The sequence below is a fragment of the Daphnia pulicaria genome, chromosome 6 (assembly GCF_021234035.1).
Source record: "Daphnia pulicaria isolate SC F1-1A chromosome 6, SC_F0-13Bv2, whole genome shotgun sequence".
NCBI classification, from domain to species: Eukaryota; Metazoa; Arthropoda; class Branchiopoda; order Diplostraca; family Daphniidae; genus Daphnia; species Daphnia pulicaria.
The window spans coordinates 3132836-3157636 of NC_060918.1; the positions used below are offsets into that span (position 1 = coordinate 3132836).

Sequence of the window (24801 nt, forward strand, 5' to 3'; positions counted from 1 at the left end):
ATTTTCTATTTTCTTCTTTTGCAACATGTACATCCCATACACACAATATGATTTTCTTCAATCGTTTTCTAATTACAAAATGTTGGCAGGGCTTCAAAGCAAGGATAACCCTTATTTACCAGGCTAGTCACTAGCGTACTGCGTATAGTCGCGAGCGCGAGTTTTTCTTTAATAGGTATAGTCCTGGTACTGACGCGATTTTCGTCCTCGCCCTGGCAATTCACGATAACCGAGCCATTCCAAAGTCAATCAATCAAAATAGCCTGGCATGTTCTCTCTCCATATACCGCCATCACCACCACCACGGCGGTGGAGGCCGCAGCATTAGTAGCCAAATATTATATAGATGCGCACATCACACAGAGCAGAGCCGCTGAACCCGGGAGCAGCGCGGGAATCAACGACTGTAACAGCAGCGGGGAGAGACAGCACAGCGGGGCAAGGCGGCAGTGGTAGCAGCTGTAATCTCGTCTTGCAGCCACTTGATCTCTTGACGTCACCATGTACGGCGGCGGCGGCGGCGGCCGGAGAACCGTTAATAGGATACAGCGCGGCTAATTGTTAATTATGTTTTCGAATCAAATTAGATCGATATGAATTAATCCGCCTTCAAGCCAAATATACCGCACTATATACCCTTCGCCTGAGCAGGACAAATTGGCTGGCACCCAATCATTTCAATACTACCGGGGCCTACAGACGCTGGGTGGCTTAATTAAGAAATTCCGTGAATATTATAGGCCTAGTCATCTTCAAATATATTTAAGTTGTTGCTATAGATGGCGAATCGAGTTCAGAAGAGTAGTACCGGTGTAATATCTATACATTATATATCTTTTTTTCCGTCTTTCTCGTTCAGTTCAGCGTGTACTAATGAATACATCATGGGTTCGATATCATTTTTGTCAAAATTATAGGAAGCCGTTGGGTTCGACTATACTAATCACATATGAAAAATGTTGTTGGTGACATTTCAGTCGTGGTTCAAGAGGGACAACAACAGCACTGCATAACTTTTCTCATCACGCCGTGGCCCTTAACAACCACTTCTTTTTTCCAAGTGCCGACAGACCAGCTGACCTGCGCTGCCCACTCGTGTCACTGCTGCTGGCCAAGCAGACAAAAAAACAACAGTGCTGCTACAATCAAGCTCTTTTGCCCTGGATTTATATAATAATACGTACGACCTGTGAGTCACTTCGTTTTCGCGAAATAAATTCGCGTCGCCTTTCGTGTTGGATGTAGGATGTAGCTGGGAGATTTTTATTAAAATCGGCATCGGGATCAAGGAAAAAAAAGTCAAAAAAGGTTATTTAACATACAAGGATATGGGACCACACGATTCATAAATTTGGGGTTCACGCCAGTATAAACTTGATATTTGGAATTTCATTACTGTGCTGGAGACGTCGCTCGTATTAGACTAGACTGTAAAAGATGGTATGTACGTTATTATATGTTTCTTTTTGGTTTGTTTTTTTGTTTTTTCTTCGTTTGAGATTTGCATGGGCGTGCCAAGCGATGCCAAATGAGATGCCAAAATACCGGAGGAAAATGTCGTCCTTTCTTATTTTGAATTCTTATTCTGAAATATCATCAAAGACGATCGAGCTATCGATTTGTTTCAATGGGTCTTTTTATAATCACATTTGACCGCCGTTGGTTTCAGTTCGGTATCGATTCAAATCACCAGTTCTTTATTAATGCATTAGATAATACTCAGTTCTTTATCTTTTGCGCATCTCTCGGTTAATGAACACTGCTGCGTACAAGATATAGGGTAATAAAGCGATACTATATATTCAACATTGACTTCCCAGAAGTTTAGAAGACGTCGAGGCGAGGCGGGAAAACGTCGAGCGTTACTCTATTTAGAAATATGATTTGGTGGTGTATACATTTGACATGGGCGCAACTGCTGTCGTAGTGTCGTGAGAGTGTCAGCGCCCCGGCTCCACACGCTCGCCTTGGAGACTTGGCAATTTGTAGTGCCATTGCTTGGCATTCAGCAAGCGCCGTGTATTCCTCCGACGTCCTACGCTTCCATTTTTCTGACTGAACGTCAATAGAATCTCGAATACATACATTTTTTTTTCAATACGTCAACCGCGTTATTGCTGCTATATATAGAAGAGCGTGTATTTGTATTAGGCAGGCAGCCAGGCAGCCAGGCAGGCAGGCCCATATCAGTCACCAGTGCGACCTTTTTATTGGCGCGTAAGTTAATCAATTTTGAATGGCGTTGGGGAACTGACTGAACAGAAGAGAACAGGACCAAATGACCCAGTCTGATAAGTATATTCATATAACCACTGGAAATCGTTTCTTTTTCGGTTGTTTTGAATGCATTGTACGTGAAGAAATGGAAGTTTGGCCTCCCCCCCGGCCGGTAAGTTTGATTGTGTGCACAAAGAATTTCGCAGGACCATGGCGTTTGTTCGTGACGGACGACTAGTTGAGCGCAACGGAATGCGCTCTCCGGTCCCGTGTGCTGCTGTATGCGCTGTGGCGCCGTTGGACATTTTGATTCCACTGAAAGGGAGTGCTGGTCTTAAATCAAACTGCTACTGGACCCCGAAACAAGAGTCGTTTCAACAAAAAGGCCCGGCAGTCCAGCACTTTATACCTGCCCGATGGCCGGCACTCCGTCTGGTAGTTTCTCTTGCCTTTCCCGCTGCTGTGATTGCTTTTTCCCTGACAGTTGCAGCAGCAGCAGCAGCAGCACTAGTACTATCTACTATACTCCCCATCTCTATACAACTGCATTTGCGAGCAATAGACTGAATACGACGAAATGGCAACTCGAGGTACAGGGCCGAGCCGAATAAAAACGACCGCATATGCAGCACTGTACCGAATAGACATCTACGGGGATATGTATAAGGTTTTAAAAGTCCAACCGGTTCCCATGGTTCTACGATATATTCGACGATTGTTGTATACATATATGTACATATATATATCGTCTCTCTAGCACAAACTACAAATCAGCATACATTTTCATGGTCTACATACATACCATACCTATACATGTAGCATAGCCGGAGTCACTGCAAGAAGCTGAGTGCCATATGCAATACAGGGGCGGGCCCTTCTTGTCTTTTGATATTCGGTTGACATTGATCTCATCAGCTTATATGGCCTACAGCTCTTTATCTCAGTCAGTTGCCTATATGGCTGTGCAAGTCGGGTAGTATAGTAGCCTAGCTGCTGCTCTATAGGAATTGGCCTGTGAAAGCGACGGTCTCCTGGGTGTAGTCGCTCTCCTTGCCGACGTCGTGACGTTGAAGCTTCTTTCACTCATTTTGAAACAACAAAAGCGACGACTACCGGAGAGCAAACAAAACGAAAACAGACAAACAGAACAGAGAGAAAGCCCGGCTGATGCTGAACTGGCTTCTGCTGAATTGTACAAGATGGAATAGAAGAAATATGCACTTATGCAGGCAGCAGGAGCAGATGAGGCAGGGCAGAAAGGAGAAGAAGAAGAAGAAGAAGAAGAAGAAGAAGAAGAAACGCATGTCTCTCTCATTCCCCCCGCCACCGACTTGATGGTTTGATGGAAGATGCAAATTTTTTCCCTCGATTTACACACAAGAGAGTCAGGGCCTGACTGCGTTGGCTGGCGTCCTCCCTTTGCTGCTGGAGATGCTGGCTCGACCCTGTCTGTGTGCGTATGTGTGCCCATCATCATATATACAATGTCGCTGCCTGCGCAGCAGCACGGCACAGGCACACACCGTCAAAAAAATAAAATAAAATAATAAAAGACAAAGACCAATCAGCCAGTCGGAAATCCATTGGGAGTTGTGTAGAACTATGGAAATGTCTTTATGAAAAACAGTCGTGCTGTGTGCATCTCCATTTTGGCTCTAGATGCAGCCAGCAGCGAGCAGCTAGCAGCACTATGTAATAATATAAGAACGTTCGTCTGAATTATAATCTCGAGTATATTATGCCGACGATGAAGGAGCATAGCGCATGTTGACTCGGCTTGTCTGACAGTCAATCATATGTGGCGTGGGCCACTCTTGTTGCTCCCTAGATAGCCCCCGCCGCGTTATAATCAGTATCGCTCAAGGGCCCAAATGCGCCCAAATGCAAAAACGGCCCATTTCCATTTTGAATGTGGCGCTGCTCCTGCTCCTGCTCCTGCCAGAAAAACGCCGAATGAATTAGTGTCGACTCTAATGGAACACTTGGTATTTGAACTTGGGTAATTGTGGCTGCCGGCAATTGACGCAAGCACATCTGGCCTACAGTCATGTCTTATTCCAGCCATTCTCATCGGCTCCAATCTGTGCATCAAAGGTATAGATATCAGATCCGACATATAATAGAGATGTATGACGTCACGTCGGCGTAACAATCCTGATATATACGACGCGTAGGCTGGCTGGCCATAGATAGATTCGCCTCGTGTACTATGCCAGGTTTCTTCGACAGCTTGCGCATCAGTCACGTTCACGTAACACACTTAGATAGGCTAGGATGCTCACATATGAGCCGTGTGGGGTACGACACGTTCGCTTATAGTATAGTCCAGGAGCACAGGACTTCATCAACAAATAGACGGAACAAGTTTCTTTTCTTTTCTGATTTGTTTGCGCAAGTCGACGTGAAGGAAAATGGCACGAGCCCATCAGCAGCCGGTGGCACTTTACCTGATTTGAAGAGCACACGACACACACGCCCGTTCCATCAACTCCTTGTATCTCGTTTTTCTCCTCTTTTACTACCTATACATCGAATGTCACGTGGCAATTTGTAGTCCTTTTTCCTATCCGTTTCACTGGATTTTCGCCCACTTTTTTTTCTTTCTTTCTTTACGATTGTAAAATCACGTAGCGCGGCGGTATCTGAGCGGCGGTCGCCATTTTCTCCCGCTCGTGCCCAATTGGAGTTTTCCTTCATTTCTTTTTTTGGAAAAAGCCAAAACTATTAGATTGTAGAATACGTGAGTGAGCTAGTAGACGAGTTTCGACTGGCGAAGGGAAAACTTTCTTGCCTCGTATATACGCAGATTCTGATGGGTTTATCGCTGGATTTTTGGCAAACTATATGATACGGCATATAGTTTCACCTTTCGGATATAATAATAACAATAAAGAATAACTGGTTTATATATTTCACGTCGGCATCAACCAGTGTAGACACATCTAAACAGGAGCCCTATACTTGTAAGACCGAATATGATTCGATGTATCAAAGTCGTGGAATGATAACACGCACCTAAGCGATTTAGCGCTTATTCCATGGCGGATTTTACCCCCCGCCAGTCGGACCGACCAGCTTTTGTTTGTTTGTTTTTTTTTTCTTCGCCAGACGGACCGTCCATGCAACACCGTTCGTGACTTCATTTTAAAATGCCAAGTGTGTATATATGTGTATATATACATACATGGGTAGATATATAATAATAGTCAATAGATCATTCATTCTTTTGAGCTTTTGTGCTGATTTGGCGCTGCTGCCATCAGGTGATGCACATCCCGCCTGGCTGCCCGTGTATACACGCTCATTCTCTCCAGTAAATACAACCGAGCGACTATTGAACCAGGTGTATTGCATGTATATACTCTAAGGTGAAATACGGAAAATAAAACGCACGACGCCAGCAGACGCCGGCAGAGGCCAGCCGACGTTTCTCGTCACGCCAAACGACAGTTAAGACGGCAACGGCGTGTCTAATCATTGCAGAGGGCCGGCACGCGTAAAGTACGGCAGCGTTTGCAGCGGGGCCGGGTAGGCTTCCAGCCAAATGGGTCCCGTGTACACTGGATGAGCCGGATCAACTTCGTCGCGCCACAGACCTTCATTTGAGACAATTTGTTTTTTAAAAAAAAAGTAAATCGAATAAGATTTGGTAAATAACATTTCTTTTTTCTTTTTCTAGAAAGTGTGAAACTCGCCTTTGGGTAGGTAAATGTCCTTTGTCACGGCTCCCTGTTGGACGACTGGCGCCACTAGCACATCGTCGCCCAGCAGATACTCTGTCAAAATCAAAAGTGCAAAGGCAACGTTGAGTATAGACACTCACGTCGGAGTCACAAGAAGACAATGTCGAATGATTGGTGACATTGTGTTATTGCTATAGGCGTAGCACATTGAAATAGACGATAGTATATCCCAAGTCGTAACGGAGTGCGAGGAAAGAAATCAAAGAAATAATAAAATGAATTAGCGGTGAAAGGAATGAGCTCGTCGTGCCATTTTAGGCCGGATGGGAAACGCGCGGTGAGTGCCTATGACATTTCTTTTACTAGGCAAGTCTCTATAGTGTCTTGAGTATTGCGTAAAAGACATGTCATCTTCATCTATTTGACAGTTTCACTTATATATTTGGCGGGTGGAGTGGGAGAGGGTTGGGGTGGGCGGCCCGTCCTCAACAGACGGATGTCCGACGTGCCGACGCAGGAAAACCCCAACGAAATAACGGGCGGCCGAGTTGAAGAATTTATGGTCATACAAGAGAACCGTCGGGGTGTAGTTGTAGCATTTAATTCGATAGAATATTACTCGAGTGGGTGGTGGTGGTAGGGGGGGGGGATGTGACGTGCTCATTGCGTCGTCTTGGCCATCGAGTCGAGTGATAGCGTCAGAGCTGAAGTGATTGACTGCGCTCACGCTAAAGGCAAACGAGAGTGGCAAGAAGAAGAAAAAGAAAAAGAGAGGAGGAAAAGATGACGGCTGCATAAGTGAATTGACGATCATCTGTTGACGGCGGAGGGTAGAAAAGTAGAGAAGAGCTCTATTTAGGCCCAATAGATAAGTGAAACAAAAAGAAGAAGAAGAAGAAGAAAGTCGACGGCGGTTTTTAGCGTCGGCGCATCTCTTCATGTCTAACGCTATTAAGTTCCAGTCATCTGCAACTCAATGCCCGACTGTAGACTTTTTCTCTGAGCTGCTGCTGCTGCTGCTGCTGCTGCTGCGGTATACCCAACAGGGAAAGACTTCCTTAGCTTCACCCACCACCATGCACCACCACCCGGATATTGCTTGGTGCACAAAAGGAATACAAAGAGCAACTGACAGATATAGTATACATAGATGTCTGGCGGAAGAAGAAGAAGAAGAGGAAGAAGAAGAAAAAAGACTCTGTATTACATCGTGTGGATTATGGCAGCTAGGGGAGAAAACAGAGAGCACTCTCTTCGTGACGTCGACTACTTCCTAATATGTATATAGCCTATTCGTATATAGACCGGCCACTTGTAAATAAATAACCTACCTACTAGAGCGTGAGTCTACAACAAACACACACAGTTTATTAACAACATCACCTGACGCCATCAAGTCAAGAGACTTGTCTCTATAGATGTGATTAAACGTCCAGCAGTCCGACTCAATATATACTTTTGATATAATCTAAGGGATAAAAGCCAAAACGGACTATACTGGGAATAAAGGCTATTGCAATAAGATGGAGGACTCTCTTTTTCATTAGTTGACAAATCGGTTATATGTGTGTGTTGCCATTATTGCCTTAGATTCTCGTAGTGTACGACGTCTCTAGCAGCTCTAGCTCGTCACCAGTCTCCGACGACGGAGCAATATATATCCGCTCGTTGTTTCTAGGATTAGTCTATCTATATCGATCCGTCGCCGTTCCATTGACACAGATCCAAATATTGTTAACGTCGAAACGAGTAACGTGAGCGCGCCTTTCACTAGCTCTTTCAGAATAATATGATGTCAGTTGTATCTTCATAGCGCCCCTCTCTTTTCTTTCTAGACCGATTTAACGATGGAAAACATCCTGCAATTATTATACCGTAGTCTACTATTTTTATTATTATTATGTGATTATGAGTTTACGTTTGGGTGTTTTGGTTGTAGGGGAACCCAAACAAGGTGTGCAAAGGTTACACGTTATCTATACTAGGCTAATCTATACGTACCTGAGTCGATGGTTTGGGCAACCGAGTCGGTGGGATCGATCCACCAGAGTGGCCGATTGATGGGCTGGCCGGTGGTCAGGGCTTGGCGGGCCAGCTCGATGATTAGCGGCGAATACTCGTAATGCAAGCTCGTCATTTTGAGTGCGATGTCGACCACCTACGTATACGAAATCAGAGGAATATAATGAAGTGCATCAGCGAGTAGTAATTCCCCTCTCAAGTTGGACTCAACTACACATGGAAAGTATAGAAGGCATCAAGTCACACAGCAGGGTCGTGTTAAGTTCTTGAACGACAACTTTGCACGACGAAATGAACAACTGACGTGACAATTTCCAAGTTCCAAGAGTCCTTCATTTGAGATGAAGCTGATGTCGTGGGGGTGGTGTTAAATGTGATGTAATAATGGCGATCAGTGCGTCATTGCCAGTTACAAAAAAAGTTTTAATTTAAAAAACGCTCTTTTTTTTAATACTTTGTCCGAAAACATTTCTACTTGCCATTAAGTTAAATGTTTAAAATTTATTTTCAGTGGCTAAAATTATATATAGGTTAGAGGGCTAAACTGGCGTACGTTTCTCTTGCTCGGTCAGACAAAGTGGTTATCTCAAAATAGCGCAAGAGATTCGCAGAACTGTTCAGCAGAAGGGGGAGACTGTCGGTTCAAATAGACTTTTGGGTCTTTCTTTTCTTGACAGACGCGCCGGGAGGGAATGGAAGCAACAAGTCGGGCGCTTTATACCTTATATATAGATTACCTTATTATATATACAGTACACACACAAGGCAGCACTAGTTCTACAGGCCTATAGGTCATACGGCCGAAAGTCTTGGCTGGCTGGCCGCCCAACAATTATGGCGTCGTCGTTTGAAGTTCAAAGATCAGCACTTAGATCAACTGCAATTTGGTAGCCGAGGCAAACTGACGCATCTTATAACGAGGTTGATGTGCTGCACTACTCTTCCGACTGCGCCATTTAGCCGAAAAGGGTGTGTAGTAGCCGACTGCCATCGACTGCCACTTTTTTTTTCCCTTTTGAGGCTCTTTAGAGCTACTTAGTGAGCTGCTAGTCTTTAGCTATCGCTGCCACTTTGGCGCTGTGTAAGGGCCGCACGAGGTTGTAAAAGATTAAACGGGCAAATAAGTAGAAAGAGAAAAAACAAAATGAGAGCCCCAAAATAGGCCAAAGTCAAGCGCTCATCGTTGCCGACACGCTTTCAACTCCATCAACTTGGGCGCCTCTGTGCGCGCCTCGACGTCGCTCTTGTCAGAGAGATGAGCACAAGGAGCCGGCCGGCGCCTGCTGATCGTGTATACCAGCACGCCAACCTTTCCTCCGAGTCGTCTAATCGCGTCGTGTTTTACATCGCAAGTCTCTGCTGGCACCACTGTCATCTTCTCGTCCTATACGCCCGGCGTGTTATTATTATTATTTCCCCGCGCCTATCTATGCACACACTTGAACTCTTTTTACCCCCCTCGTCGTTTCAAAGTCCCCCGCGCGCGCGGGCTTTTCTTATTATTTCGCCATGTTCTCGAATAACCGGAGGTGTTTGGCTACATTACACACGGCATCCGCTCCATAAAGCAGAAAAATAGTTTTTCTTTTTTTTTTCTTTTTCTTTTTCATGTCATCCTCAGCATCAGATTCCATTTTCTTTAATTTTTTTTTTATTATTTATCCTTTTTTTTTGCTGTACAAGTTTTCTTGTTCCGGAGAGTAAACAAACTACGAATTTATGCTCAACTATGTTTCTCTCCTTGGTGTCAAGCTATAGTAGCATGTCGTTTTCAGGAGGTTTCATCTACAAGAAACTTGTGTCGATTATGTCACATTTGAGTCAACACATTCTTAATGACACCGGGATATATATAAGCTGATGGAGTATATTAATCGAGCGCCAGTGTTTGAGCGACACACCGTTGGTCCATATTGACACGCGCGCCAGTTTTGAAGTTTAATTATGAACTAGGTTCTGACGATCAGATTGTGATGCATACGCATGTTCTCGTTCGCAGCGTTAGATATTGCGACCGACACGCAGCAGCGGAGGAGGAGGAAAACGGGAAAATGGCACCACCTACTTGTTGTAGCGATTGACAACCCGACGAACGGTGAAATCCGTCATGCCCTGATGCCCTTTCAACTGTTACTTCATACTGTGACGTCACGTATATATTGGTAACGAAGTTGGCCAAGATCTTTTACATATGCGACGCCACGAACATCGTAGATGCATAGTCAGCGCGTCTATAATATATGTATGATGGCAAACGATCGACATAGGGAAATTCCAAATTTCCAACCAGATGGTAGTAGCGAACCCACGAGAGTTGATTACCCCCCCTGATGATGTTCTCAAGTTCTCATTAAGATCACCGTCCTGTCCTGTGTATTGCTCGACGTGTCGAGTGCCGTGATGATCAAGGTGGGGTCGCTACTTGATAGAGAGCAGAGCGTCTATTCTGCGGGCTATACCCCTACACACACAGCAGCAGCAGCAGCCAGTGTCCTGTCCATATGACCGAAAGTAATTTTTTTCTTTTCGGGGTGCAGCCCATGTAACATCATCATTTGTATGCCGCCGCTACTGATAATGAGCGATCGGGGCCCTGTCTTATTCCTCGCCCTCGTCGCGTTATAAATTGCCAGTCTAATTTGCCAAAATAAAAGCCAAAAAGAAGAAAGAATAGAAGAAGATGGCGAGTTGTCGAGAGCGCCAGCATCACCCTTTTTTTCTTTTTTCTCGTTATCTTTCTTTCCCTTTCTTTCTCTCAGTCCGTGCACCGCAGAGAAGAATCTAAGTGGGATCCAATTAGGATTTCCCGACCGCATCAGCAGACAGGAGAGAGAGATGAGATGAGATATTTAGGTGAGACGGGGGGGGGGGGGGCTGTACAGCACAGCAGGAACTTTGGGTCCAGAGTCTAGACGCACAAGAGATTCCGAAAATAATAATAATAGTATAATGTCTATATTATTACAGCAGTAGTATAAATGTTCTATGCACTTACTGGACGGGGTTAAGAGGAACGAAGCCAAACGAAAATTGTGGGAAATAAAAGCAGAAGACATGAGCTGTGCGCTTATAGTATACATGTGTAGGAGTTGGAAGGAGCTATATAGAGGAGGCATCGTGCAGAGTATAGGAGTAGGACTTTTCTCTTATTATTCTTTTGCTTTGATACTTTGATCCGCATGTTGTGTGTGTAAGTTGTGTAACGGATCACTCGGCCGAGTCTCTAAAGAAAGAAAAAGGGCGGAACAACACAACCGCCTATAATACAGCCTTGCAACCGAAAGCTCAGCGCACCGAGGCTATACGGTTATATACGGCGGGGTGGGCCGGGGCTGTGCGCTGCTGCTGGTGTTCAACCGCGCGACATGCACACAGCAAACAAATAGACGGCCAAGGCGGCCAGCAACTCGTCGATCGCCTCATCGTCTTCTGGTCTCCATAGAAAAAGAAAAAACGGAGATGAGCTGTCGCGCGTCGTCAGCAGTGCTCAGCCCAAGAGTTGGCAGCTGTTGGTACATCAATCGCGTCTATGGATATCGCTGTTGGGCATAGCTACTAGATATTTCTATTGCAATGCGCATCATCATGCAGCCGGGGTTCACAAGAACGGCACTAATACTTCCATAGACGTGCGAATCCAAGAAAAAGAAATAAAAGAAAAAAACGAGAGCGAAAGCAGCAGCAGCAGCAACAACAAAAAAATGGATGGGTGGATGGATGGATGGATGGATGGATGGATGGATGGATAGATAGATGGATGGAAGGATGGAAGAAAATGGAAGAAAAGAAAGTGAGCGGGAAAGAGCGACATTGCGTCCATGGTCCATGGGCTGCTGACGGTGGTGGTGGTGGTGGAACGAAAATCGAGGCGACGGCATAGATATTGGAAGATTCCACCAGCGAAAAAAAGTGATGAATACACAAGACTCGGCAAGTCTATTAGATTCAAGGGTATCCCCACCCCACGCACACGCCCACTATTGGAATCGGCGGCGGAGGCCATTAGATGCGCTGGCCTCGCCCGCCATAAGATATAAATGCGCCATTCATAAATGCGAGGGCGACACTTATCCGAGTTGACTGTATTACATACACGTCTTAGATGCTATATGTTATGGCCTGTATCAGAGGGACCAGCAACCTGACTATGGTCTATGGATGTCTCAAAGTGACCCACAAAAATCCGACCAAAATAAAGGACAAGTTGGGCGCTCATGCTCGACAACCGTCCAATGTGCGCCCAATGTCTATGCACACTACGACTGCTTGTATAGCCCATAGCACGCACTTATATAGTGGCAGCAGTAGCAGCCCATATCCAATGTTGTCTGCTGTGATATATAGTCGACCCCGGAGTGTCAACAGTGTCAACACAGCGCAAAGAAAAAAGGCGGACAGTGCTGGTGGAGAGTAAAGAGACTGATGCGCAGCTCTCTGAGGCAGCAGTCTATCTATATAGATATTGTGTCGATAATAACAGTTTCGTGCTGCTCGTAATGAAACGGAGGGTTTCCTTTATGTACTTCATATACGAGATGGCCATAGAGAGAGAGACAAAAGGCTCTCTGCACGGGATCTGTAAGATTGTAGACACTACATCTATCTATCTATCCATCTATATCTACAGTATCTAGTAGCAGCAAGTGCTGGAGTAGTAGTGTATTAGATGCTGTGTACAGTACCTCTAGGTCGTAGTCCCACGGGGTGTAACTGAATTGCATCGTCGGCATCAAAACATTGGCCTGCATCCAGCGGACAAAGAGCTCTTTGTCGGGCAGAATCGTATTATAACCGTTGCCGCCGATCATATCCGGAAGGACAAATGCGTAGCCTTCCAGACCGAACAGGAAGAGCGTCGGAATCAGCGTCGCCTATGATTGTTTTTTATCATTTAAAAGTCATTTGTTATTAGCCTATACTAGTTCAGCATTTCTCTCCCACCCTAATGATTTATTGATGAAATCCAAATTTTAAAATTGAATTCAGGGAATATTATTATTACCAGGCCGTTGGCTTTGCCCCAAACGGTGCTCTTGTCCAGCATACCTACCACGAATTAAAAATTTTGATTTTTAAAGGCGAACTTTGCACACTATTTTAAGAAAAAAATAATTACGGGTAAATATGGGGATATCCTGGGCAGCCCAACCAGTTCGGATCTCGGTTATGCCCCCGAAGCGCTCCATTGTTCTACAGTAAGCAGTTGAGTAACCGTTGGGTGTGGCGTTGGCCGCTAATCGCTGACCAAAGTCAAATCCAACTGGTAGCCAATTCGTTTCTCCGGCATCAACCTTGAAAATAAATCAAATCGTAATAAAAAAGGAAAACAAATTATTTGTTTCTAAAATTTAAACGCTATTATAATACAAAAATTGGTATCATCAAATCAGACCTTGAATCCATCAAAACCGTAGTCTGTCTTTATTTTCATGATGCGCTCCGCCCACCAATCGCCGGAACTTGGTCGAGTGAAATCGAAATAGCCGGCCGCATTGCCTTGCCTTTCAAAATAATCAAATCCGTTTGACATTTTTCAATCACAATTGTTTAAGAAAACTACAAATTTTTCTCAATAAAATATAATTACCACCAGCTGGTCATCAGTGGCGATCCTTAAACACGACACCAAGAATGTTGTCAATTTAAAATTCAAGGCTAAAATAAGATATATGAATTGTTTAAAAATATCGAAAAATATGATTATACCGTTGACGTCGCTGACGACGTGCGGACTTGCCTCCGCATACGAGGGACACTCGGCGTTGATAAACGGATGGATCCACAAAGTGACTCTAAACCCCTAGATGATAATCAATCACGTTCAAGTCCAGCCAGAAAAACAAAACAAAAAGAAAACCCCCCAAAAAAGAACAAAAAAACGTTCTACACTTCATTTACACGATGATGATTTTATTAGACACGATCACTAATTAGGTGTGTGTCGTGTCCTGTTGAATCTAATAGCACAATCACTCCCTGTACAAAGTTTTCACGTGCCAGACTTTGTGTTCGAGGTGAAAAGGTGCCGCCGACTCTCAATCAAAGCTTCAAAGGTATACAGTGACGGGCCGAACTTTCCTTTGACTGGCCTGTACTTTCTCCGACGTCGACGATATGATGGATATAATATACACGTTTCGGGGTCATTGGGGATCTCTTGATTGCGGCCGCCATCAACAGTAGACAAGAGAAGAAATCGACAAAGAAAAACTTCCTTGTCTATGGCGAAGAAAGAAAGAAATAAAGAAAAACCAAAGCCAAGCGGTAGGAAATTGGCCGGGCAAAATATATAACGGTATATGGCGGACGGTAACGTGAGATTGGAAGACTTGGTGGGCAGAAGAAAAAAGTTTGGGAAAAACATCTCCATCACGGCTGTGGTATGGAGACTATCCATCTATTTGGGAGAAAAAAAAGAGAGCTAGCTGTATAGCTATAGCTATAGCTATAGGAGTGTGCTGTGCGTAGGGTATAGAAAAGAGGCTCCGTGATAACGTCAGCCGCCTGTCCGATTCTATTGCCATTACTCCGACTCTCTCCTTCTCGCGTGTGTGTGTTTTTTCATCTTCTTTTTTTGCTGGCCGTCGCGTTATCTCATTACGCTGGCCAAGTGCATTGTAGAGGAATCTCCAAATAGCCTTTCGGCTCAACTTGAACTCTATACATCAGAATCACTCGCGGACCGCATAGAGAAAATATATAAAAGAACCAGCCTCGCCAGTGAGTTGATGGATTACCAGGAGCAGTAGCCCAGAGAAAAAGGGGGGGAGGGAGTGTGTGTGTGTATGTTGATACAAAAAGAGAAAAGAACAACAACAGTGCGGCGCTGTATGTTGTAGCAGCACACAGCAGCCAATGCAGTGCAGCACTTACAAGTTAACGACAATGCACAATAGGAATAACTCAATAATTCGCCCACCGCTCTTCACCCCACAGCACAGCACAGCCGCCTGCCCGTCTCTCTCGTCCTGCTACTGCTGCCCCTTCCCACACACCACGTCCGTTTCAGTTCAGGTCGAAACTTTGGACAGATAGACGGGCAACCCCTTTTTCGTCTGGGAGTTGTTGAGCAGCAGTTAGATTTCGTTCGACTGCTGCTGGGGCATCATATCAAGCAGGTTCGGTTCCCAGTTAGCAAAGTCTGAACTGGCATTTCCTCTTTATAAAAGCGATTCTCGTTTCCACTTTTTGGCCCAGCATATGTATATATATGTAGTCTCCCGGGCAGCAGCAGCAGCGTCTGCTCTTTTCCCCTCTCGAGTTGCTGATGCTGCAGCTGTTCTTTTCATGGCTTCCTCGCCGACTTGATTATTGTCCCAGCAGTGATTTGAAAATGCCACCGACAATGACGTGCTGACCGCTGTGCCCAGTGTCTATATAGCGTGGCAGTGTATGGTGGTTATTCCCCTGCTGGACCTTGAAAACTTTGAAGCTTCGACTTTGCTGGGCTCCACCATGACAACTGTCGTCAAGAGAGAACTGCTGGCACCGCACACTATACTATACCACCACCAACAGCAGCAGTACACACACACCCAATCCGCCCAGTCAATTGTGCGATGACGATGTCTTCCAAGGGCGTGGACTCGCCCACATCGATCGACTTACCCCACCACCACCACCACCAGGACACAACAGCCGGACGGAAGCTGCTGCTGCTGTGGCCGGCGGATTTTTGTTTCTTCTCTTCTTTTTCAAGTGATTGCCCATTAATTAATAATCTTCATTTTTGTTTTGTTACGCAATCACAACGGCGGCGAGGAAAGGGAGGAGAGAAGGACAAGAATATTTGGCGATTTCTCGAAACCATCCGGCTCTCTATACTGGCTAGCCGGGCTGGATCAAAGGAGAACTATAAAAGAGAGTAGTATTGATTCGTCTACGGATATACTTGGCTGTGCAGTTGATTAACCATTGCGGAAGGGTCGGCAAACTTCTCCGCGTCGAACCGGTGCTCGCCGTAGCTACAATAATAATCATCATCAAGATATGACCATATATTAGACATTGTGCGCTGAATGCCTATATAACTAAATCTATAGTAGAGCCAGAAAGACTAACCACGACTCCCATCGGTCATCGATCTCCAGTTGGCTGTTGTTGAACCCGTACTGGAGGATTTGCTCGGCAAAGGAGAGGACGCGGGCCTGATTGACCAGTGTCTTGTATCTCGCCCACGTCGACCTTTTGAACCCGTCCGGAAATCAAACACGAAAATGCGATGAGTTAAATCAAATATAAAATCGGAATGGAGTCAACTAGGACAGACCAGATGGGATGCTCGAAGACGCGCTGGTCGGGAATGTCGCGCGGTTTGGGCCAGAAATTCTGCGACAGGGCGTAAAGGTGCATGGCCTTGACGTCGGCCGTCGAGCAGACGGTGTAGCGCAAGCCGAGCTCCTGTTGGCCGGCCACCGCCGCTGGGTAGGGCAACTCGTAGCGGGACTTGAGGCAGAGCCGGTGGTCGCCCGAGCTGTTCCAGCTGACGAACAGCGGGTTCTCGTGCAGGGCGAAAAAGCCGAAGCCGTCCGTGTTGATCCAGTAAGGTTCGAGGACGCCGGCAAAGTCGTTGTGGAAGAAATCGCCCGTCACGTAAGGGACGTCGGCCCGGCCGCCGTCGCCCATCAGCGACGTGTCGCCGTCGATGGGCCAACTCTGATCAAACACCTCGCCGCCGCCGTACCAATGGCCGTCGCCCATGTCGAAACAGTCCTGGGCACACAATCAAAATTAAAAAGTGAAAAATGAAATGAAATCAAATAAAACTTTTGGGGGATTAAAAATATTATTCCTTTCCGGCTGCGGTGTCATATATAGTGTACTATAATAAATATATATCTATAGCTGCATTGACATTCACAGACGGATTGAATATCTATTCCCATTCGACGGCGGGCGTTTCCGTTTCGAATGAGTTCGGGGAAATCGTCGTCGTCGTCTCTCCTCATCCGGCGCGCGTGCAAACTGGACGGAATGAAAAAAAGTCAAAAATAGACGCGACGTGATGTGCCGGCGTCTAACTTCTTTTTTTTCCTTTTTCCTTTTTCCTGTATATGCACACAGCTCATCCGTCACTGCTGCTCTCCGCCTTTTGTTGGTTCCGCGTAGAGACGACGAGGGAAATGCTTTGGGAGAAAAGAGGGGGAGGACGAGTGCAATCCTGCGCTCTGTGAGCCACCAGCAATCATTTAGAAAGCCATCAGCTATAGGGGACTATATATCTATCTATCCATCTTGCCGAAATCAGGATTTGATCCATATGCTAATGTTAGACGGCGCGCGACGCGGGATCTTTCGGTACGCGCGTCTATGTAGCCCGGCATCCTTTGAAAACTGCTGCTGCTGCTGCCAATGGACGCGGGAAAGTTCTCTATTTTTCTTTTCTTGACATTTTGATTTTTGAATTGAGCGCGGGAATAGAGATGAGGCTAGGCTAGATCGTCATTTACCGCCAAGGAGTCAAATTGGCTCTTCCACTCGACGAAATGACACTGTCCATCGGCGGTGGGAGTCAGTGACAATGAGGCCATCGCTCCGAATGTCCAGCATAAACCGGCCTCGTCGCAAGGCTCCGGCGGAGGCAAATCCAGAGGAATTGAGCCGGATCCCAGTTGGCCCACCAGCTGAGCGCCTGCATGTTATAAAACATAGTACATTTGATGATGATTATTATTTCGTGTGTACAAATATATCGAGTGTACACACAAACAAATTGCGACGAATATTTACTATAAAAGACAGGAGCACATTATAAAAGGGTGGAGAGAAAGTTCCAATCAAAACTCTCGGCAGTCATCTGACTGCGGGCGTATATAGCATAATACAGGCCTATACGATTGCAACCATTCCGACAGGATGGCAGGACATAATCCGGCCGTATAGACGCGGCATCCATAGCGGACGTCAAGCCCAGCAGCCAGCCAGCCAACAACCAGCAAACGTAAAAAGCGGACCGAAGAGGCTTGCAAAAATAAGGTTATGAAATATAAACGGATCAGAAAGAGGATTTGATTTCTGGCTCCCATATTTTTTTCTTCCCTCTCCTCGACATATCTTTTTTCTTCTTATACACAACGCTGCTGCTGCTGCCGCTGTTTCCTTCTTCTATGTCTTCCTTCCCCTTCCCTCCCCCCCTTTGGGCTTTTAACATTGATTTGACTTTATTATTTTATTTTATTTTGTGGCGGAGGGAGGGGAGGGGTATAGTTCCTCTATTACGATCCGATCTCTCAATGCTGCCGCTTCATGCCAGCCAGACTATATATGGACGATGACTCTATACAAAAGAGAGAAATATGTCATAAATAAAAAGACATCCAAGTGATCCAACCAACCACCCCGGCCACATTGGGCCCTGGCTGGCTGGGCTGGCTCAACGCTGAGCCAAAAGCATCATCAAAGAAAGATTGGAGTTCCCGGTTGGGGGATATTAGCCCGACAGTATCTATCCTATAACCAGCAAACCCCAAAGTCTCGAGCTGTTGGTTTCTTTTTCTATAGATCTTATATTCTATATAGCCTTTGGTTTCTACTTCTGCTGTACAGCGGCGGCAGTAGTTGCGTGTTTTTGATGAATGGCCCTTTTACTGATGTTGTCCCGCACTGGTTGAATGATGAGCTGCTGCTTTTCCTGTGAACGCCGGCATCGGGTGGAAAAGCATTAGCGTGGTGCCATGGCCATTCTACACCCCCGCCAGTTCACGTTTTTCCTTCGTTGGTGTACATCGCACAAATGGCTGGCTCAAACATTTGCATTTCATCAGAGCAGCGCAGCACAGGGCCACCCTGTTTCTATCTCATTCGATCTCTGACCATTTCAATTTCGTCATTTGATCTATGTACGCCCTTCAATACATCTCTCATGCATAGTCGTATGGCGTATCATACAGAATGTGCATTTGTAGTTGTGTGGACATGTATCGTTGTCCAGGACTCTGGGTACAATTGGTGCTAGAGCATAACGCGCATAATAGACTGTCTGTGTACCAATGCTGCTGATTCATTCGATCAATAATCTCGATGAGTGGCAAGTTGACGACGATCACTCGAGTTTTGACATCACCATTTCTAGTATACTATATGATTTAGCCGTCGCGGATGGGAAAACTTGGAGCGACCAGAGTTTGATGCTTGATTGAGACGCCTTCCGGCGCATGGCACATAAGGAACAGCACGCAGGATATATCGACTGGAGCAAAACAATTCCGCCCATATTTTCATATTTTTTTTCTTTCTTTTCATTTAAGAAAGAAACAATTTCAATTTGAAAATTCAGTTGTAAGAGTACCGGTACTCTGCGTCTATAAAGCATATCGACGCATTATTAGAGCGACTTTTCTTTTCTTTCCCCCATCTTCAATGCTGGGGTAAAATATATTGGGAAATGTTAAAAGTTGCGAGTTTGGCAGCCCATAGAAGAAGTTGGAGCGGTTGTTCATCACTTCTTTATTTGAAAACATCCCCCAAAATGAAAATTGAGAGCGTCAAAGTGGAGAGAGAAAAAAAAGTACAAGCCGCAAGGAAAGTAAGCACCGGCTGCTGCAATAAGTAATAGGCAAACATGACTTTATTGTTGCCGCGGTATATTATACTTGCTTAGTCGCTATATTTTGAAGCTATACAGACAGCGCAGTCTGTAGTATGTATCATGTAGTAGTTGTTTGCGTTTTCCAGCCTATATTATAACTTTGGCCAATTTCGCACTGGCCTTTTATTCTCTGGCGGCCGACTTGTCGGTTCCTTATTCTTCTTGGAAATTTGATGAAAATGAGAGAAATTCAGCCGTTAGCGCGGCTATTCAGCATTTTCCAGCCGGTTCAGAATTTAAAAGTGGACGGCGAGGGTCGGCAACGTGAGCGGAACAATGGGCCGGCAAAGCAGAGAATAAAAACGGTGCTTCTTAATCTGAGAAGTTGCACAGCGTCTAGCATTAATAACCAGCTTATCAGTATATATGGATAGGTAATAGAGGTGTTTCTACAAAGGAGGCTTCTCGTCAGCGTGCTGCTGTGATGCCCTCCGTTTTCTTGATTTTGATTTTCCCTCTTTTTTATTTTGATTTGATTTATTTTCCGCTAAGCCTTGTGGCGTTTCTTTCTCCGTTGAATAGCTCTATTCGAGATTCTATGGCATATTGTGTACCGGATCTCAACTTTTCAGAACGTGTAGGCCGTCTCCCGACTAGTATAGATATATGATGGCCGCTAAACCCATTCGCTTTCGCTTCTTCTTCGTTTTTTTCCCTCCCTTTCTAGTTCTATTCAATATATATCTGTAAAAATGAGTTTGGATTCTTGAGATCGTGCCAAACCCGCGCGTATGCCCGTCCTATATATTCCATACTATATACAGAGTGGTATGACATTTTTCGCGTTTTGATTCGGTTCAACTGGCAGCCGGGCGCTTGAATTGGGCGACATCACAGAAGGGTTGGCTGCGTCCTCTTTTGGCCTGATTCGCTTTTCAAAGCATAGCGGCAAGCGCGGCTTGTATATTAACGCACTGCGCAACTATATTTTCTATTCTAAAACTACATATAGCGGCAGCTATACAGCAGAAATATTCTCTTTCAACAAATGGAGCGGCCCATCTCAATTTATTCAACATGTAGTAGCCAGGGAGATGGATTGTGGCAACTTTGTCTTTAGATTTAATAGGTGTATGTACGCACCCAGCAAGTTTTGGGCGTATAATAATAACAAAGATGGAGATGTAAGAGGACGTATGGACTATGGAGGATCGAAAGTTGCGCATAAGTTGATGCTTTGACCTTTTGCTTTCCAAGCTTTTCCACACGGTTGTCGAAAATGCACTTTTACATTTGAGAGGAAAATTCGATTTTTGTAGACATACGCACTGTACTGTAGTAGACAGTGTATACACACGGACTAAGGAGCCATGTACACGTTCAAAAGATTCTTGATTTATTATTTACGAAAAGGAGTAACAGGAAAAAGGACTAGTCGCTCAGCCGTTCTAACCTACGCGTCCAACAGAGTCATGCGTCCCTGATCCATATCACATAGGCTATCCTATATTCGGCTGCTCCTATTCTCTAACCCCGTCAAGGATATTACGTATACTCTACTTCCAGATGCAGGAAGCGCACATGCTGCGCAACCATATAGCGTCTGCCAAATCAACCCATGCAGAGTGAGAAATGACGCCGATTATTTGGCTATTTATTTAATGCGACCTGCTCATCTTTGAAGTGCGGCAGCAATCTCTTTACGGTCGGCCTTGCTTGGAACGCGCCGGGGTCTTTTGGTCCATTTGTTAAGGTCTTACAAATGCGGCTTTCTAAATATTCTTAACATTTTTCGCCCAGACTATTTCTAGTGGGTGGAAACAAATTGGTAGAGAAACACAAAATGTATACGATTTGCTGCTGCAATTGGAACTTTTTTCCCCTGATAACATACCGTCGTAACAGCTTGATAAAGTAGATTTATGATGTTTACACACCGCTATCTATAGCCGCACAGAGTATTTTAATCGGCTCCTCCCCATAGCGCATGCGTTTTGGATTGCAATAACTATATTTTGATATTGGAGGAATTACGAGATGGATCAAGCCAGACACAGCTAGCTGATAGCTATAAAAAAACAACCAAACGTATTTTTTAAAGCGTGTTTTAATCAACGCATAATTAATGTTGACATTTACAAGCAACATTTTTTTTTTCTCTTTTTGTATTGACTAATTTTTAGCTGAAAAATGTTACTAGACCAAGAGTTTGATTCGATCAATCCATTTAAAATTTGGTAGTTACAAAAGTGTTGGGAAGGTTTCACGCAAATATGATAATATAATAAGACTCTATACCGCTATTCTCAACAGGATCCCAGACTCTCTGTACCTTCATATGATACTGCTATACTTGGTAATAGGAAACAAAATTTGCCTCACTTCTAACTTTGTTTGACAGGCGAACCGCTTACATAAGAATACATAAGAATAGGCAATTTGCACAGGGAATTTTCCCTTGGCGCTTATACATCTTAAGGAACTTTAAGTGGCAATTCACTAAGAAAATTTCATCTCAAAACGACGTTAAGTGAACATACTAAATTCGAATTTTACGACCCCTAGTCCCCAGCATCTTAAAAAGAAAACATTATTCAAGTGTGATTTAAGCTTATATAAAGCCATCGGTACCTGATGCATTATTATGGCCTAAGCAGTAAATAAAAGTTAGAGATCATGTGAACGAGAATCCATCAACTATAATAAAATCATATAATGCAGATGTGCTGTACTGTACTGCTAAATCTGTCACCTAATGCATGTTTGAAAGGGCATCAAGGGCGGTCGTAATGGAAAAGTTCTCTTGGCGAGCTGGCGTATATCACGACGGATGCTAAATAATGTTATTCCATCATTTCTCGAGTTCCTTGCGAAGTATAGACTAGTCAAGAGTTCAAAATAAAAAGGAAAAGCACAAGAGAAAGAAGCAGATGAAAGAACACGCTTCTTGTTTTACGTGTGTGGGTTGATGCTGCTGGTTGAGGTTTGCATCAGTCTGCATTTAATAGATATACCTTATTTCGTTGACATTTATTAAGATCAAAAAGATACTCAACGGAACGGTTTCAACTTTCAGTCGTTGAGTTTCGGTGTCACGGTGCGGAACCAGCACTGAAAGTCTGAAACGCTATAATGCGATTCTTCAATACAAGATGGCAATAAATGTATGCAGCAGTTTGGCTTTTTCCTAGTTTTAATACCGTGCCACACCCCTTTCCATCATTATTAATTCATTTCCAATCCATCTCAATTTGTTGCTTTCACTGTGTCTTTTTTCATTCTCGGCGAGGTTTAAGGGACGACATTTATATTCAACATAGCTATATTTTCTGGCATTCAGATTAAAAATCCTGGTAGAAACTAGCAAGAGTCAAACACTAAAATTGACGTTTTCTTTTGGTGATATCCACTCCCTGGTCTAATCAAATAAACATGACGGACTTCTACTGGCTATATGTACCGCTCGACATCATTGGTTATGCATTAACTGTCACGGCCATACATTTACTTCTCTCTGAGGGCCTGCGTATGTGGATAGATGTCGACTGATTAAACATTCAGGTAGGATATTGTGCCTGTTTGCATTTTGACGCTTGTTTCCTGTAGGCTACGATTATATTTAAAAGCTACAAAACCGTTTGATGTCGTCGTCGTCTTGTTTTGGGGGAAACGGCAATAAGTACTGAATTAGGCAAGAATTAACATGTTGGGCTTCCTAAACTTTTTTTCAGGTAAACTAAAAAATAAAGAAAACTTCCCGAAACAAACGTTTTTTCTTCTTTTTTTTTTGCCGAAAAAAAAAGAAATAAAATTTCATTTCCTTGCCAAGAATTTCCCTTAGCTCGAACGTGACATGATACGAAGACAATATGGAGAAGATGAGGGATTGTTCAAATTTCTTTTTTTTTAAAAATAAATCCAATTACAGGGTACGTACCTTGTTGCGATTGGTAGACAAAGTCAAAGGCGTTTCCGTTCCAAGCGACTATCATTGAAGACTCCTTCGAGTCGATCCCAGCAGCAGCCAAATTTGATGGTCGAACGTCTGATGTAGCGGCGAAAGCGGATGCCACCCACACGGCCACCAGGAAACCTGCTGTCAAAAGTCAAAGAGGATCATCATGTAATGTCCAGCTGTTATGCTCAGGTTATGTTGTGTAATGCAACTTACCCAATCGGCTGTCCAGCATATCGTCAAGAAGTTGGCGATGAGGAAAAACTAGGCACAAAAAATAAAGAGGAGATTGAGATGGGACGCGTGAGCGGACGGGAGAGAGATGAGCAACAAAAGTGCACCACTCTCTCGCAAAGAGAATCGAGAACCGAAGTAATCGAATCGAATGGAACAAGTAATTTTTCGCGATGCGCACAAATAAAAAGAAAAGAAAAACACAAACAAAGATAAACAGTAACCAGCAATAGGAGGAGTGACCCGCAACAACTGGCTAGCCAGCGACCGCCCTATCAACGACGGAATGAGATAAGCGTTTGAAAAAGTCCGACCGAACCCGGACTGCCGGACTGGGCAGCAGACGTTTGGTGAGATAGCAGCACGATCATCCCTGCCGTCCCCTGTGTGTCAATAGAGAAACTTCTCGCCTTTCAACCTCTATGACTATATACCATGTGTGTGTCTGTGTGAGGTATATGTATATATCTATCCTGTGTATGCATTGTGTATCGTTTGAAAGCGGCCCGGCTGCTGGCTCTAGAGTCTATACATCTCGCCCAGCATTTTGAACTTTCAAAGGGAGATGAGACCGTGCGATTTTTGTATAATGATTCCCGGCAACATTTATCCAATGAAATATACATGTAATACAGTACCGACTGAAATTTTGGCAGAATCGCACAAAAGCAAATAATAAGCGTTGAGGATTCGCCCCATTTTTTCCTAGGTGAAACGAAATCTTTTTTTCTTTTCTGACTTTATGTAACGAGTTTGCTCATTAGGTGTGGCAAAGGATGGGGAGTAGACGGCGGGGAGTGGATGTTGGGTGGGGGCATTGAATTGACTCAAGATCTAGTCATCGTCGTCTGTGTGTTTCTGCGCATCATCACGAACGCATCATCTTTAGAGATACTTCATTAGGTGACACGGTGCAGCAGCAGTATATATATACGTGACTCGTTATATACTTCTCGTAGCGTTGTCGTCTTATTGCTGGACGCGGATAATAAAGTAGACGTGGCCGGCTGGGTGCCCGTATACACAGGTCGATGTGTTATCCCGTTCGAAAATAAGAAATGCGCCAAAGGTTGCACTTGTGATTAGGGGACGTCTACTCTGCGTCTACTGCTGGTCTCACACGTATACGTGTATACACTTTAGAGAGCCCAAATTGATCAAAG

The 24801-nt window shown here is 44.6% G+C and overlaps 1 protein-coding gene across 2 annotated transcripts; it reads right to left on the bottom strand.

Moving 5' to 3' along the window:
* Positions 1 to 5546: 5546 nt before the first annotated feature.
* LOC124341761 (myogenesis-regulating glycosidase-like) lies at positions 5547 to 23904 on the bottom strand. Of its 2 annotated transcripts, none has more exons than XM_046794694.1 (15): positions 23621 to 23904; positions 23387 to 23542; positions 17372 to 17553; positions 16192 to 16634; positions 15984 to 16106; positions 15814 to 15886; positions 13629 to 13722; positions 13510 to 13534; positions 13315 to 13423; positions 13039 to 13213; positions 12925 to 12968; positions 12605 to 12793; positions 7902 to 8058; positions 5913 to 5993; positions 5547 to 5813 (listed from the first exon to the last, which is right to left on the bottom strand). In XM_046794694.1, the coding sequence occupies exons 1-15, from the start codon at positions 23637 to 23639 to the stop codon at positions 5692 to 5694; spliced, it is 1992 nt and encodes a 663-aa protein (XP_046650650.1). In that variant the 5' UTR covers positions 23640 to 23904; the 3' UTR covers positions 5547 to 5691. The 2 variants fall into 2 exon arrangements, with proteins under 2 accessions (XP_046650650.1, XP_046650649.1); XM_046794693.1 differs by having other exon boundaries at positions 23387 to 23545.
* Positions 23905 to 24801: the final 897 nt, after the last annotated feature.

Coding starts and splice junctions, on each gene's coding strand:
- LOC124341761 (XM_046794693.1), bottom strand. Junction 15,887..15,983: donor GATGACCGATGGGAGTCGTG/GTTAGTCTTTCT, acceptor TTATTATTGTAG/CTACGGCGAGCACCGGTTCG. Junction 12,969..13,038: donor GGATATCCCCATATTTACCC/GTAATTATTTTT, acceptor AATTCGTGGTAG/GTATGCTGGACAAGAGCACC.